The sequence below is a fragment of the Grammomys surdaster genome, unplaced genomic scaffold (genome assembly GCF_004785775.1).
Source record: "Grammomys surdaster isolate TR1022 unplaced genomic scaffold, NIH_TR_1.0 126048, whole genome shotgun sequence".
Taxonomy (NCBI): Eukaryota; Metazoa; Chordata; class Mammalia; order Rodentia; family Muridae; genus Grammomys; species Grammomys surdaster.
This window is the reverse complement of record NW_021620860.1, coordinates 2526846-2543367: the sequence shown is the minus strand read 5'-3', so window position 1 is coordinate 2543367 and position 16522 is coordinate 2526846. Positions and strand designations below refer to the sequence as shown.

The 16522-nt window shown below is 45.0% G+C and overlaps 1 protein-coding gene across 1 annotated transcript in view; it reads right to left on the bottom strand.

Annotated features, from left to right (window-relative positions):
- Positions 1–9538: 9538 nt before the first annotated feature.
- The window catches only part of Npepps (aminopeptidase puromycin sensitive), a 71362-nt gene continuing 64378 nt past the window's right edge, over positions 9539–16522 (bottom strand). The window contains exons 22-23 of the mRNA XM_028754989.1: positions 15989–16036; positions 9539–10908 (exon numbers count right to left, since the gene is read on the bottom strand). Coding sequence (XP_028610822.1) covers positions 10756–10908; positions 15989–16036 — 201 coding nt within the window. The 3' untranslated portion in view covers positions 9539–10755. The remainder of the gene's footprint in view (positions 10909–15988; positions 16037–16522) is intronic.

Sequence of the window (16522 nt, the reverse complement as noted above, 5' to 3'; positions counted from 1 at the left end):
CCAGACTAGCTGGCCCTCTCTTCTCCACTTCCCATCTTCCCACAGGAGCCCCAGGATTACAAGCAATCGTGCTATCTGACGATTCTGGAGATCTGAGTTCAAATCTTCATGCTAATGCTACAAAGCTTCTTAAAACCCAGTCCTCCCAAATACATTTAAAATGCCTGGAGGCTGGTGGAGTTATCAAATCTATTAATGTAGCTGAATGTACCAATTAAGGATAGAGTATTGCACTTGGGAGGCAGAGGCAGGTGAATTTCTGAGTTCGAGGCCAGCCTGGACTACAGAGTGAGTTCCAGGACAGCCAGGGCTACACAGAGAAACCCTGTCTCGAAAAACTAAAAAAAAAAAAGGGGCTGGAGAGATGGCTCAGTGGTTAAGAGCACTGTCTGCTCTTCCAGAGGTCCTGAGTTCAATTCCCAGCAACCACATGGTGGCTCATGACCATCTGTAATGGGATCTGATGCCCTCTTCTGGTGTGTCTGAAGACAGCTACAGTGTACTCATATAAATAAAAAAGAAAAAGTAACTAAAAAAGCTGAAAGATAAAATTGAGGAACTGAAGACAGTTTTACTTGGAGAGATATTAACTTGAATAACAATAAATCATTCTAAATGTACCAATAAAAGACTAAGGAAATGGGTCAGTGGGTAACTGCTCGCTGTGCCAGCATGAGGATCTGTGTTCAGATCCTCAGCACCCATGTAAAAGCTGAACATGGCAGAGCAGAATTACAGGGAGATCTCTGGGGGTTTCCAGCCAGCTAGTCTAGCTAAACCAGAAAGCTTTGGTCCAGATCTCTCACTAGAGAACCTGTCACACAAAATAAGGTGGAGATAAAATTAAGGAAGACATCTTGACACTCGTGCACTCACGGGTAAGCATACCTTCATTGGCACCACACTCAGGGGTAGTGAGAAGCTAGATGCAGTGGCCCATGATTAACCCCAGAACTCAGGAGCTGAGACAAGGAGGTTCACTGAGTGTTCAGGGCCTACCTGGGCTTCACAGTGAATCTGAAAAGGGAAACTCAGGGAGATCCTGTCCAAACACCAAGGGGGAGGAAGGTAGCATAGTAGGTCCAATATTCAGAGACTGTCAGAGAAGAGTGAAGGAAGGAAAGCTGTCCTTGACAGAACAACTGGAGAAACCACCCAGGATCACAGATTTCCAGAGGATGAAAAAGATTCATAAGCAGTAAGCAACATCATGACATTTCTGAACCACGAGGATGCCAAAGTGTGGCGGGAAGAAGGAGCAGGTCAAAGGAGCAGCCGCAGCAAAGGCACCCCGCTTCCTGCTTTCCAGCTGGGAGATCATGAAGAGACTCCTTCTTGACAGAGAGCCTCTCCTGGCCCGCTGTCCTGACGATCATGACCTGTCACCATAGTTAAATAGCGATTCAGTTGAGTACACACATTCACAAACTTATGAAATTAAAACACAGAACACTTACACCCTATCTAAGCATCGTTTCTCAGGAGCCAGCTGGGAGACATGACACCAGAAAATAAAACAAAACAGCCAGACATGGTGTCTCATCCACTAATGGCAGCATTAGTGAGGCAGAAATAGGGTTATCTGTGTGAACCGGCATGGGCTATGTAGTAGCTTGGGTTACAAAGTCAGAGCCTTTTGAACAAAAGCAAAACCATGATTTAAACGAAGAAAAAGACACATGGTCTCTAGGAAGTAGGATTCATGGGTCAGAATACAGGGCTCCAAGATAACAATGAAGGAAAATCCCCAGGGTAATAACTTGCCAAGCAGAAGATGTAGAGAGCAAGTCAGGACAGAAGCGATGTACCCAAGCCAAGATGGCTCAGTGGGGAAAGGCGCCTGCTGCCCAGTCCAATAATCTGGGTTAACTCCCTGGAGCCCTTATAGAGGAAAGAAAGAACAAGTTTTCTCAATTTGTTCCCTGATGCCCACAAACACACGGGTAAATATATTTAATGACAAAAGAAAGATAACATGGCCTTTAGAAGAACACATTTGACCGTGACTGAGAGAGTAGAGCACTGCAAGTCCTGAGTTTCTTTATGACTCCAGTATATTAAAAACTGACAGAGAGCTTTTGGGTCTTGGCACCAGGATGACCAAAAATGAAGAAACAATGGTCAGTTGTGCCAAAAAGGGCCGCAGCCATGTGCAGCCAGTTCACCGCAGGAACCCTGCCTGGTGCGTACCCGAGGATAGAGCCATGAAGTTCATCATTCAGAACATTGTAGAAGCCGCTGCTGTCAGGGACAAGCAAGTGGCTTCGACACTTATGCACACGTCAAGCTCTGTGTCAAGCTGCTTTACTGCGTGAGCTCTGCCATTTATAGCAAGGTCGTCAGGAATCGATCTTGTGAAGCCCAGAAGGACTGAACATTCCCATCACGATTTAGACCGGCTGCCACTGCCCCATGACCTCCATCAAAGCCCACGTAAAGAGGTGGCTTCATAAGAGCAGAAGGAAAAATAAAATAGAAGTTTAACTCTTAAAAAAGCACACACACACAAAGAGCCAGGCCTGGTGGTAAGAACTTTTTTTTTTTTTTTTTTTTTTTTGAGACAGGGTTTCTCTGTATAGCCTTGGCTGTCCTGGAACTCACTCTGTAGACCAGGCTGGCCTCGAACTCAGAAATCTGCCTGTCTCTGCCTCCCAAGTGCTGGGATTAAAGGCATGCACCACCACCGCCCAGCAAACTTTTTATTTTTTGAAAGAAGATTTATTTAATGTATGTGAGTACACTGTCACTGTCTTCAGACACACCAGAAGAGGGAATTTGATCCTATTACAGATTGTTGTGACCCACCATGTGGTTGTTGGGAATCGAACTCAGGACCTCTGGAAGAGGAGTCAGTGCTCTTAACCTCTGAACCATCTCTCCAGCCCCAAGAACTTTTAATCTCAGCACTAGGGAGGCAGAGGCAGGAGGATCTCTGTGAATTCAAGGCCAGCCTGGTTTACATAGCAAGTTCCTGCCCAACCAAGACTTCATAGCAAGACCTTGTCTCAAACAAACAGACAAAAACCTAACAAAGAAACAACACAATCGGAGACTAAGCTGTCTAGCCGTGTGTAACATGTTCAGAGACAACTGTGAAAACAATCTGCTGACTCCTGCTCCTGCCATGAAGGCTCTCATCCCCTGCAGCCCAAATGTCTGCTTCTTTCCAGCTGTCCTGACTGTTCCAGCCAGTGGTTCTTTCTTTGTCTCATGTATCCTGGTTTCTTTTCACTGGCTAAGAACGAAACTCATTTAGTAAATTAATACATTAAATCCTTAGACTAAATTGTCAGTAAGTCTAGTGTGGTAGCACATGCCTGTAATCTCAGCTACTCAGGGAGGCTGAGGCAAGAGGATCACTTGAACCAACAAGGGCAAGAACTGCCTGGGTAACATGATATCTCAAAAATATAAAAACGTAGTGGCATATGTTTATTACCCGACACTCAGGAAGCTGAGGCAGGAGAGATGCCGAGAGTGAGGCCAGCCCAATGCTCTACACAGGAAGTACAAGGCCAACCAAGCTACACAATGAGACCCTGTTTCAGAAAAAAAAAAAGAAAGAAAAGAAAGAAAAACGTGGGCTGGAGAGATTGCTCAGTGGTTAAGAGCACGTCCTGCTCCTGGAGATGAGCTGAGTTTGGTTCTCAGCCCCCACATCAGACCCTTGTAATTCCTGCTCCAAGAGATAACTCCATCTTCTGGTCTCCTCAGACATCTGAGCTCTCATGTACATACATAGCTGAAAGTAAAAGACATTTTTAACAAGCCAGGATTTGAAACCAACAGCATTTTGTAAGGCCTGACAATGCGGCTCAGCAAGACCCTAGGTTAACCCCCAATAGTACAAAAAGGTGCCATGTAGGGCAAAGGGGTGGGAGGAATCCAGGTTTGCGGCCTCTACAACTATGCTGTGTAGGCCTTTTCCACAGTCAGTGGCCAGGGGCAAGAGGCACCTGGGTCTGCTTCCCTTTCCTCAGAGCTGGGAAGAAGCTGCAGAGACAGGGCCTCAGTCAAATGTCAACATCTATAGATGAACATTGAAATGGCCTAGAATGAACACTTAAGTCCTACACAGTAGAATAGAGGTTCTAGTCTTAAAGATGAGCTAAGTCCCAGATCTCTCAGGCTTGACTAGTTAAATGTACTTTCTGAGCCATTTTAAGTATCGACATTGTCATTCCCTTAAGATGTCACACAAGTGTTAATGAGGACGATGCTTTTCCAGAGGCTGCATGCACAGCGGACAGGACAGTTTGGTGGACTGAAATATTTTGTAATGATGGCAACATGTTTAAGCTGGTAGGTGTTGGGAACAAGTTTTGACTGGAAGAAACGATAAAGGCAGTGTGCTCTGGTGGGTCCGCCCCACAGGGTTACAGAGGAGAAGGAAAGCTGATTTTTTCTGGAAGCCGTGTTGCAGAACCGCACTTGAGAAATGCATATTGCCATAAATGGTCGGATCCTGCTCAAAGCAGCTGAGCTCACCCCCTAAACTTCCGGACCTCACTGGAAGTTTCAAGCGAAGTGTGTTTCCGGCCTTTCCATCAGATCCCTGGAGGAGCAGCAGGTCCTTCCCGTTAGAGGGAGATATGAACACCTGGGCACTGCTCCTTTAGATAGCAACGTCACTCGTAATTATGGTAGTAGTGTTGCGACAGCGCTTTACTTTCCAATGAAAAATTATTTTATTATTTTACGTGTATGGGTGTTTTCCCTGCAGGTAGTCTGTACCATGTACATGCAGTGCCCCTAACCGCCAGAAGAGGGCAGTGAATTCCCTGGAGTTTTGCCAGCTTGGGAGCCTCAATTGGGTGCTGGGAATCAAACTCTTTTTATTTGCTAAGCCACCTCTCTAACCTGTTTGGCCAATCTTTCAGATCTTGATTTGACATCACATCTTCAAGAGGACTTTTCCTGAGCATTTAGAATCCCCGGTGATGCTCGCAATTGTATGCTTCGCATTCCAAATGGTTAGTGGTGTGGATCCCTGGTAGAGTTATTACCTGGAAGCCCCAACACTGCAGGAGAAGAGCACTCATTGGCTGCCCTTTGTCCATGCTAACTCCTCAGCCTCAAGCAGACAGAGGCCATGTCTGCCATGTTTGACATTCTTCTTTAGTGAGCGAAAACTTCGAGTAGCTGCTGTCTGCTGTCTACATCCCAGGGCTAGGAACTAAGAGGTTCCAGGCTGTGCTTTGAACACTGTCTTCAAGGTCAACTTGGTGGGAACTTTAATGAAACCATTTCAATGACCATGATGTTTAATTTTTTTTCTTTCTTTCTTTTTTTTTGTTTTTTTTTTTTTGTTTTTGTTTTTTCGAGACAGGGCTCCTCTGTGTAGCTCTGGCTGTCCTGAAACTCACTCTGTAGACCAGGCTGGCCTTGAACTCAGAAATCTGCCTGCCTCTGCCTCCCAAGTGCTGGGATTAGAGGCGTGTGCCACCACTGCCCAGCTAAATGTTTTTTTTTTTTTTGTAATTTATGCATGTGTGGCTCACATGTGCATTCAAGTGTGTGCATGCATGTGTGCGTATGCACATCTGTGTATTTAATGTGTACCATATGCATGCAGGTGCCCATAGAGGCCAGAAAAGGACATTGGAACCGCTGGGAATGGAGTTGCTGGTAGTTCATTCCTGTGGGTGTGTACTGGAATCTGAACCTAGGTATGCCTTCTCCAAGCACAGGATGTGTGCTGTTAGTTTGCTGCTCTTTCTTCAGCCTTCCCGTCAATAACCTGTACTACCTGTGTATACCATACTTGCCCTAAACTCACAGAGAGCCACTTGCCTCCAGCTCCAAGTGCTAGGATTAACCGAGGTCTTTTAATCAGTGTCTAAAAGGTACATCTACCACAGCAAACAGCACGCTGTGAGATTGCACAACACCATTCTGTCATAGCACCTGGAAAAGGTCACTGTCATTTGCACTAGGTTCCTCCTTCTGTAATGCTCACATGACAACAAGAAACTGTGTCCAGCACACATAAGGCATGGTCGAGGATGGACCACAAATGGCAACTACCCACGTTGCCAGGAGTAGTGGTATATCCTTTTAATCCCAACACTCAGAGGCAGGCAGATATCCATGAGTTCAAGGCCAGCCTATCTACGATAGGCTAGTCAGAACTACATAGTGAAACCCTGTCTCAAAAAGTCAAAAACAAACCCTTCCCACACTATATCTATCTGAGGTCCTTCTTGTGCTGTGTTCCCCTCACCCCCATCTCTCATGCTGAAACTGAACTCAGGAAGTTACACATGACTACAGGTGGGCTATACCACCCTAGCACCAGCATGTTGGTTGGAAGAAGGCAGCCACTGGATTAATGAAGCAAGCATAAGGGTTGCTCAGGCTGAGGTGTCCCACATTCAGCAAGTGAACATGCACACTGACAGGAACTCTCAGCTTCCTTAACAGCTTCCGGGATCTGCACTCTCTGCAGTTTGGGATTCTGAAAACAGGTTGTAGTAATTTTCTTAGCTGGCTGTATCTCTCCCTGCAAAATCTTTGTAAAACACATCCCTACATAGCTTTCTAATCCAGTTAATGGTGCTATGAGCCATACACTGTCGTTGAGGATGGTGTTGACAGTGGGAGAGGGGAAGGTAAGATTGGGAGTGGTCAGTCTGCACTGTGTGAAACTGTCTAAAGGCCAACTTAAATAAAATGGAGCTGTACACTCAGGAAGCATTAGAAGAGCTGGTCTCAGGGATGGTACAGTTGACAGCTCCAATGACAAGGACACTGACAGGAACCACTTAGAACCAACGAAGCAAGATGCATTATACCTCATTTGTCACAGGTGCATGGAAATTACAGCAAACTGACACCTAACACCAGGAAGGCAGGCTGCAACATGTGACCTACAGAGACTCTACCAGAGGCAGTGCACTTCTCCAAGTGTGTCTGCCAAGCACACCATTATGGGCATCGAGGAGCAGGGAACATCAAAGATCAAAAGGGTGTGGCATACTGGACTTCACAGGGGACAGGAAAAGAGGGCACAGCCTCGCTCTATCCCTACAAATACTTGACAGGTTTAAACTAGTGCAGATAAGCATAACCCGGATAGGTGTGCTGCCCACCCATGATCCTGGGCTTGGGAGGAAGTACGCCAGAGAATGAGGAGTTCTAGGCTAGTTTGGCTGGTCTTGGCTACATGAGTACCTGTCCTAAGAAAGGGGAGGGGAGGGAGGGAGAGAGAGAGAGAGAGAGAACAAGAGGGAGGGAAAGAGGGAGGGAGGGAGGAAGAGAGGGAAGGAGAGAGGAAGAGAGAGAAAGAGAGAGAAAAAGGGCTGAAAGAGTTCTAAATTTACCTGTTGAACAAGGCTGTTTCTTGGGAGGCAGAGACAGGCAGATCTAGTTCCAGGGTAGCCAGGGCTACACAGAGAAAAACATGTCTCAAAGGGGAAAAAAAATCCCAAACAAACCTGTTTGTTTCTGGGCTTATTAATAAATTCTCTCAGATTAAACCTGCTTGTTTCTGGGCTTATTAATAAATTCTCTCTCAGGCTGGAGAGATGGTTCAGCAGTTAAGAGCACTGACTGCTCTTCCAGAGGTCCTCAGTTCAATTCCCAGCACCCACATGGTGGCTCACAACCATCTGTAATGGGATCTGATGCCCTCTTCTGGTGTGTCTGAAGACAGCTACAGTGTACTCATATACATAAAATAAATAAATCTTTAAAAAGAAAAATAAATTCTCCCTGTCATTCCCTCCCTCCCTCCCTCCCTCCCGCCTTCCCTGCCTCCCTTTCTCCTTCCCTCCTCTCCTCACTGGCCCCCTCCGTACTTGAGATTGCACCCCAGTCCTTATACATGCTAGGCAAGCACTTGCTCACTGGGCTATATCTCCACTCTCATGTCCTCTTTTTGAGGAAAAAGTACCCAGCTCAGTCTAGCCTGAAACAGTCTCATCATTCTGCTTCCATATTCCAAGTCTAGAGATTACTGGAGCACACTGCCACACTCTGCTTGCCCCAACCCCTTTTTGGAGGCTGAGTCTTGGGTCCCATAAGGATGAAGCTGAAGTTTTTATCTTCTCCACTGCCCTTCAGGGTGCTGGGATTTAAGTATGTGCCAACACTCCCTTTATGGGTATTAGGGATTAAACTCAAGACTTTATGCAAGACAGGCAAGCACTCTACCAACGGAGCCACACATCCCCCAACCCTTCCATGCCTCCAACTCCCCATTGCCCCCACTACTACTCCCCAGCCTGTTGTTTGTTGAAGATGCATTCTATAGCCCAGGCTGGTGTAAAACTCTTGGGTCAAGTAATTCTCCTGCTGAAGGCTCCATTGTATGATGTCACACCTGGTTTCCTTCCACCCCCAAATCTGGGAAAATAAATATATATCATTATTATTTATACAGTAGATTGAACCCAGAACTTTACCATGCTAAGTCAATTCTCTACTACCAAGCCCTGTCTCACAGTTGAAACAGAAAATGGTTTTGAAAGGGCAGCCATTAATATAATACAGTGTTCCCAAATGAAATTGTTAAAGGAGCCAGGGAAAATAAAACAGTTACGGAACAACTTCCTGTCATACATCAAAACACACTTAGAAATATCAGGTAGAGAAAAGGGTGACCTTTTAGAACATTCTTCAGATTGGGCATGCATGATGTTTCTTTTTTTCCCTCTTTTTTTTTGGTTTTTCAAGACAGGGTTTCTCTGGATAACCCTGGCTGTCCTGGAACTCACTCTGTAGATCAGGCTGACCTCAAACTCAGAAATCCACCTGCCTCTGCCTCCCAAGTGCTGGGATTAAAGGCGTGCGCCACCACCGCCCGGCTGATATATTTGTTAAGACAGGTACTTGCTATGTAGCCCATGCAACTCTGAAACTCTTAATCCTCCTGCCTCAACCTCCAGTATGCTGACATTATAGGTACAAACCATACCTACTTTGAATTTTTTTCTTTTTTTGGCTTCTTGAGACAGGGTTTCTCTGTGTAACTCTGTCCTGGAGCTAGCTGTTGACTAGGCTGGCCAGAAACTCAAGAGATCTTCCTGTCTCTGCTTCTCAACTGCTGGGATTAAAGGTGTGTGCCACCACCACCTGGCTATAAATTTTTAAAACTACAAAAAAAAAAAAAAAAAAGAAGTCCTGTGGTAAAGCCGTGCCTGTTGGCTCATGCCTATAATTCCAAGACTGTGAAGAATGATGCAGGAGGATCATTTTGAGTTTGAGCCCAGCCTGGGCTGCCATAGCAAGTTCTAGTCTAGCCAGGCTTCAGATTGAGGCTGCTTCAGAATTATAAATGGGATTTGGCAAGATGGGCATAAGGGTTCTTGCTACAAAGCCAGATGATCTGAGTTCAAGTCTCCAGTTACCACAGGAAGAAGGGGCAAATTAGTATCCACAGTTGTCAGACCTCCACATACGTGGTATGTATGTATCTATACACATAAAATGTAAATATAATTTTTCAAAACTCCTATGGTTGTCTGCCTTCCTGTAATTCTACTGAGGCACAGGGAAACTTTAGTTTCAAGGAGGCTGAAAGAACCAGGCCATTGACTTCACATTGACATTTTTATTAACGCCAACTTTTTTTAATTATTATTTTTTAAAACAATAGCACAAAAATGTTTCAAGGAAGCAGTCTCACAATCTGATGACCTTCCAAAATACATTAAGCCACACCAAATATGAATTTCTGTTAACACAAAATAAAAGGATTCAGGAAAAAAATAAAAGGAAAGGAAAGAGAAGAAAGGGTTGGGGGAAGGGGCTGAGACTTAGTAAAAACACACTGGGTTAGGAGGCGAGGCTCGTTAGTGGGCATACCACCGGCGACGGTGCAGCAGACATCTGGGCCCCACAGCAGTCCCCACTGGCCCCTCACATGCACAAGTGGTGAGCCAGAGCTCACTGATACTGTTCGGAAGAGGTGCAGCGTTTGGCCTGTCCGGTAACTGGGACAGTTTTGAGCAGAAAGGCCTAGCTGATAGTCTTTATTTCTACTCTTTCACCTCTTATGCACTTCAGGGTTCCTTAAAGGTTATCTTAGAAAATAAAAGCATATCAGCATATCCTCTTATTTAATGTGGCCGTCAGAGATGTTTCTGTTCTCTAAGGACAGGTCAGGGCTGGGCACAACTAAAGGGAGGAGAACCTGGGAAGGGAGAGAGGGTAGTTTTTTTGTTTTATTTTTTAAAGCTTTTCATTACTTTTTTGGGGGGTGGGGATCACACAGAAGGGAGGCAAGGAGGGAACTACAATCCTTGGTTCAGACTGAGTTATACAGGAGAAGATACCTTCCTGGTCGGTTCCCATGCCAAAAAGGAAAAGAAAACCCACTTATAATCAATCACACATAGACTGCACTGTGTGAGCCAGCGGTCAGCCTCTTGGTCAGCATCCCCAGCGATGGCCACACCCGGCTCCTCAGGCTTTCCTTTTGGCAGGCTATAAAACGACACCCGTCACTAAGAGGAGCGTGCTCACCCGTGACCACGGCCAGCTTCGGGAAGTTCACAGCTTCGTTATGCTCTAGTTTATCACTATCATATTTACATTTTTATTTTATTTTTTATTTTATTTGTTTTTTGCTGAATTGCTGATTTTCCTTTTTCAATAGAATTTAATTCTGGAGTGTGAGCAGGAACCAGTTAACTACATTCATTGTCCAACCCCCACTGGTGTAAGACTCCAAATTCTTGGCATGTGAATCAGCTGTCTGGTAGCTCCACCTCATCCCCGCAGAGGCAGTGAGACCACCTGCGGAGGGAGGCTTCACACGGAGGGTGGGGAGGCTTTCCGCTGAAGGAGGTACTGGTGAATGCTCTCAGCATCTCGCTTTAGCCAAGCAGCATTCAGCAGGATATTTTCACAACACTGCTGGATGGTACGCTCAGCTGAAGGAGCTGGGTGACTCTCGAAGAAAGCCTGGTATAAAAACAATCCAGAATGCAGAATTGCTGTTAGGAACAGTAAGAAGTTAACCTTGGGACTACGTAAGAGCACCAGCTGGCCTAACTGATCCATCAGGCTCAATCAAGAACTGACCATGGCCACCACAGGCTCACTGAGCAGCTCTTGAGCATACATGTAAGAATCCTTCCTTAATTAGTGAAAGCATAAAACCTAATCCAAAGCCGATAGCAACTGAACCCGCTGCTTTTAAAAATGCTGGTGATCTACCAGTGTGTCCAATTCATGGCCCAGAGAAAGCTACACGTAGCCATGCCTGCAGACATGAACGGAGCACGTTTACAATCTAAACCCACTAAAACCATCCGATGTATTTACTAACTTGATTGTGCAGCTCTTTTTTCCTTGAGAATATATCTTATTTAAGTAGACAGATCAAAAGCATTACTCCAAATATAACAAGTATATTTAAAAATTTGGATTTTTTGTTTGTTTGTTTGTTTTTCGAGACAGGGTTTCTCTGTGTAGCCTGGGCTGTCCTGGAACTCACTCTGTAGACCAGGCTAGCCTCGAACTCAGAAATCCGCCTGACTCTGCCTCCCAAGTGCTGGGATTGAAGGCGTGCGCCACCACCGCCCGGCAAAAAATTTAGATTTATATATCCTGTTTCTCAAATAGCCTCCAAACTCTGGGCTATTTTATACTTACAGACCAGCTGCATTTCCAGTCCTCAGCTGCCACCTGTGGCACCCAAGGCTTTTCTTTGCACAGAGAACAAGGCAGGACTCTCCAGAGCATGGCGTGTTCAGGCCCTTCTACTCTCCTCAAGTCCATTTAACTGTCTTTTCTCTCACTTCATTTGGGAATCTAACCTAGTTGGGTTTTGTTTTTTTTTTTTTACAATTTTCATGTATACGGGTATTTTATTTGCCTATGTGTCTGCACATGAGAAGAGGGCTTTGGATCCCATGAGATAATTATAGACAGTTATGAGCTGCCATGTGGGTGTTGGGAATTTTCAAGATTCTATTTAGCTATTTATTTTGGTTTTTCGACACAGTGTTTCTCTGTGTAGCCCTGGCTGCAGACCAGGCTGGCTTTGAACTCAAAAAGATCCATCTGCCTGTCTTCTGAGTGTTGGGATTAAATGTGTGCACCACCAATCCCATTCCTGGCTTTGAAGACCTATTTTTACTTACGTATAAGCATGTGTGCCCGTGAGGCCAGGAGCACATCAGATGCCCTGGAGTTGGAGGTGTAGGTGATTGTGACCCAGCTGACATGGGTTCAGGAAATTGAACTCAGGTCCTTTATAAGAACAGCAAGCATTCTTAAACACAGAGTTTGCACTGCCTCTAACACATTGATAGCCTGGTGAAATGTGGAGGTCAGCTGGCCAACCCTTGGGCTCTCACCTTCCACCGAATGGATCATCAGGTTTGGCAGGAAGCACTTTTCCTTGCTGAGCCACGGTCCTAACTTAAACTTGAAAAAAGCCATGACGCTGTCCTTTTGAACATTCTGCTACTAGCATCTGGAAATGTCCCCTACCCTTATACTTCACATTCTGGAAACTTGTTTCCAAGAGTTTTATGTGTTAGGTCTCAGGCTCTCCACATGTCTAGAAATGAGCTCAAGCTGGCCTAGAGAAGGGTTTCTGGTGATAAAAGCCATTTTCCTTGGGAAGTTGTGAACTGGGATTTCTGTCCCCAAAATGGAGCCTTTCCTTGCTTCTGGCAGAAGGTACATGGGTCCTGTGGTGTGAATGGGTTTGATGACCATTCCCTCAGTCATCAGGGAATACAACTGTTTGATAGGATTAGGAGGATTAAGGGTGTCCTTGTTGGAGGAAGTGTGTCACTGGGGGAAAATGTTGAGGTTCAAAAGCCCACGCCAGGGTTGTTCTCTCTCTTTCAGCTACTGTTCCATATTCTCCACCATAATAATAGCCCAAACCTGGGACACAATAAGCAAGTCCCCAGTTAAATGCTTTCTTTTATTAAGTTACCTTGGTCATGGTGTCTCTTCATGGCAACAGAACTGTGACTAAGACCGCACATGAAAGCTCATATAGGTCTCCAGGATCCCTAGTCCCCACTCACAAGCACAGTCACACGTTTCACAGCCACTACACTAGAATCCCAGCCCTCCCACCCCCTAGGTTTCCCCCTCCCAGATACCCTTTGTTTCTGTATAATGACAAGTTTCCCTGTCTCCACCAACTCTTGTGATCTCAACTATCCTCCCATTCCGCCCCACCCTGCTCTACTGCTCTGCTCCCCTGCAGACAGCCTTGGTCACATCCTGTCTGCTTTTTTCCCCCCTCCTCTGTTCTGGACTCTTTCAAACGCTTCAGGGTATTTTCTCTCTCCTACTCAGAATAAAAGCAAAATCATGTTTTTTAGAATACCTAAAAAACCCTGCCTAAGGGGCAGACGCTTTTCCGAGCTCGGGTATGCAGTATGTTAATGGGATTTGCAAAGTGAGGCCGTTGAGAAGGAACTGCTCTGAGTCCATGGCTCTCAACAAGAATGTCAGAGACGACAGTGTCATGTCCCAGTGTTCAAAGGCCTCCCGTGATTAGGATGTGACTATGGACCCTGAGGCTAGGCTTGGTCCAGGGCGTGGCTTGTCACTGTGTAAGTTCTGCTCTAAGCATCAATCTCTCATCCCTAAGAAATGTTAACAGAGGAAGAAATAAAGAAGCACTTAGCACACCTTTAGGACTCAATGCTGCCTCACAACGAGCATAAGGGCAACGAAGCTACCAAGTTTAAAATGCTGCTACTAATCCACTCTACTCCAGAGTTTTACATTTTTCATAGAATGATATGCCTCTTGAGTTTAATATTAAAAATTACTTACTAAGCTATTTTCTAACTAGTTCATCTAGTTTCACAGCAAACAAACTATCTGAAAACACCAACCATATAGTCACAGGCCTATCCTGGAGAACGGAAAATAACTCATCAGATGAAGTGTAAAGTTCAGATACCAATAGCCTGATTTACAAAGAAGACAATAGCTCTGGAGGCTTCACAGGGCAGGGCTGGATAACACAGCAGTGCTCCTCCCTTTCCATCTCAGCAAACAGCAACAGCACCGTCATTGCCCACGCCATGGACAGTCTCCCTACACGGCCTTGCTGTCCTGAAGTTTACTATATAAACCAGGCTAGTCTTAGAGGCCTGTCTGCCCTAGCCTCCCAAGGGCAGGGCTGAAAGGCAGGCTCCACAAGGAAAATATCCTTGGCTCTTTTTCTTCTCTTAGGTTCTCAACCTTCCTAACACTGTAACTCTTTAAGTTAAGTTCCTTTCTTGTTGTGACCTGCAACCATCAATTATTTTCATGGCTACTTGTGACTGTAACTTTGCTACTGTTATGAATTGTAATGTAACTATCTGTATTTCCTGATGGTCTCCTTTCATTGGTGGCCCCTGTGAAAGGGTCATGTGACCCCCCCACAGGAGTCTCCTCCAACAGATTGAGAAATGCTGTCTTAGATGGTCAGAACACACAGAAATACTGTTGAATTAAAGATTAACAAAAGCCAGGTGTGGTGGCTCATAAGTCATTATATAATTCCTGTACTTTTGAGGCTGAAGTAGGATCATTATGAACTCAGGGCCAACTTAGAGTTCACAGTGAGTGTTAGGCATGGCTACAGAGTATGGCTCTACCTCACCCCGTACACTCCAGTGTATGCTGGGAAAACCCACTATGACTCCATTATTCTTCTCTGAGCTATACTGTGTCTTACTCGGAGAAGGAGTGTCTCAACCTTCTCCAACTATCTTCCATATTGCAGCATGACTGGTCTTGAAGCACAGTGGTCCTCCTGCCTTAACCTGACCAGTGTAAGACAGCATTCCTGCCTGCAGTCTTTAGTCTGCCACACCAGCTTCACTTTGCCAATACCCACCTCCTAAACCTGTTTAGGTGCCTCTCCTGTGTAGTCCCATTACAATGAAATTGTTCACATAATACAATGTAGATTAAGTGACAGCTGAAATCAATAAAATGTCAGCTGAAGTCAAGTGTTTTCTCAAGACCTAAAAATAGTAAAATATATTCCTGTTTTTTTTTGTTTTTTTTTTTTTTAAATATTTATTTATTTTATTTATGAGTACACTGTCGCTGTCTTCAGATACACCAGAAGAGGGCATCCAATCTCATTACAGATGGTTGTGAGCCACCATGTGGTTGCTGGGATTTGAACTCAGGACCTCTGGAAGAGCAGTCAGTGCTCTTAACCGCTGAGCCATCTCTCCAGCCCCTCCTGTTTTTTTCCCTTTGATTTTTTTTTTTAAAAAACAGGTATAGCCCTGGCTGTTCTCAAACTCAGGGAAGGACTTGTCTCTGCGTTTAGGCCTGAGCCACTCTGCCTGGCTATTAACTTATCTCTGACTATGGTTCCTACAGTGAACTAGACCAGAACTCTCAGGATTGCCTCCAAGAAGATACAGGTAGGAGGACTGGCGGTACAAATAGCAGTATGACCAAGTTTATGGTACAATGGAGTTTCACATTTTCCCACTCAGAATAAATCTGTCCCCCAAATGCTGATATATTCACCAGGTCCAGAGTCTACACAAAACTGATTATCTCTCTACTATAGACTCTTCAGATATTAAAGGCAAAGTCAAATCTAAGACACAAGGACTCAGAAAAGCACACCACCCCAACACTCATTAGAACATTAGAGTAAGGTTCACAAGGCTGGAGAGACTCAGGTGAAGAGCACTTATTGCTCCAGAGGACCTGGGTTCTTAGCATCCACGTGGTGGCTCACAACTTCCCAGAAGTCTAGATCCAGGGCATCCTATGCCCTCTTCTGATGGGTATCAAGCAAGCATGGAATACACATATATATGCAGGCAAAACACTCATACACACAAAATAAGTTTAAGAAAGAAAGAAGAGGAGAGAAGAGAAGGAGAGAGAGAGAGAGAGAGAGAGAGAGAGAGAGAGAGAGAGAAGGAGGAGGGACAGAAGGAGGGAGAGAGGGAGGGGAAGGGAAAAAAAAAAGAATAAGAAAGGCAGATTCACTTATGCTCTGGATTGAAAACTGAGAAGTGAACAGTACTGTCCTTACCTTAACTTCTCCAGCCATTTTATCAACTGCAAACCCCTCAACTGACAGCTGAAAACAAACCAGAGATTTTAAACAGTTTAGAGAAACAAAGGGACTAGGCACAAAATTCCACTTACCCAAAGACAAACAACTCTGCTCTCTTCCACTTTGGTTCGTCACACAGAAGATAAGATAGGGATGTGCATGCTTGTAAAAACAAATCCAGTAACTGGTTGAGAACTCTGGTCTTTTGTTGTTATTGTTTTTTTCTGGGGTTTGAACTGAGGGCCAGTGCACAACAGGGCTAAGAGTGAGATACAACTACAGCCTTTGATTTGAAGGTAGGAGTGAGAGTTTGGGTCTTACTATATAGCAATGACTGCTTTCAAATTCAAAGCAATCCTTCTGCCTCAGCTTCTATAGTGCTGAGGTTACAAGCATAATCCACCATACCTAGCTGAAAAACCTTGTAAAGAGCAAAGATCCAAACTTTTGGGTCTAATACAGAGGTTCTCAACCCATGGATCATGACTCCATAATTATGGAGTCAGATAT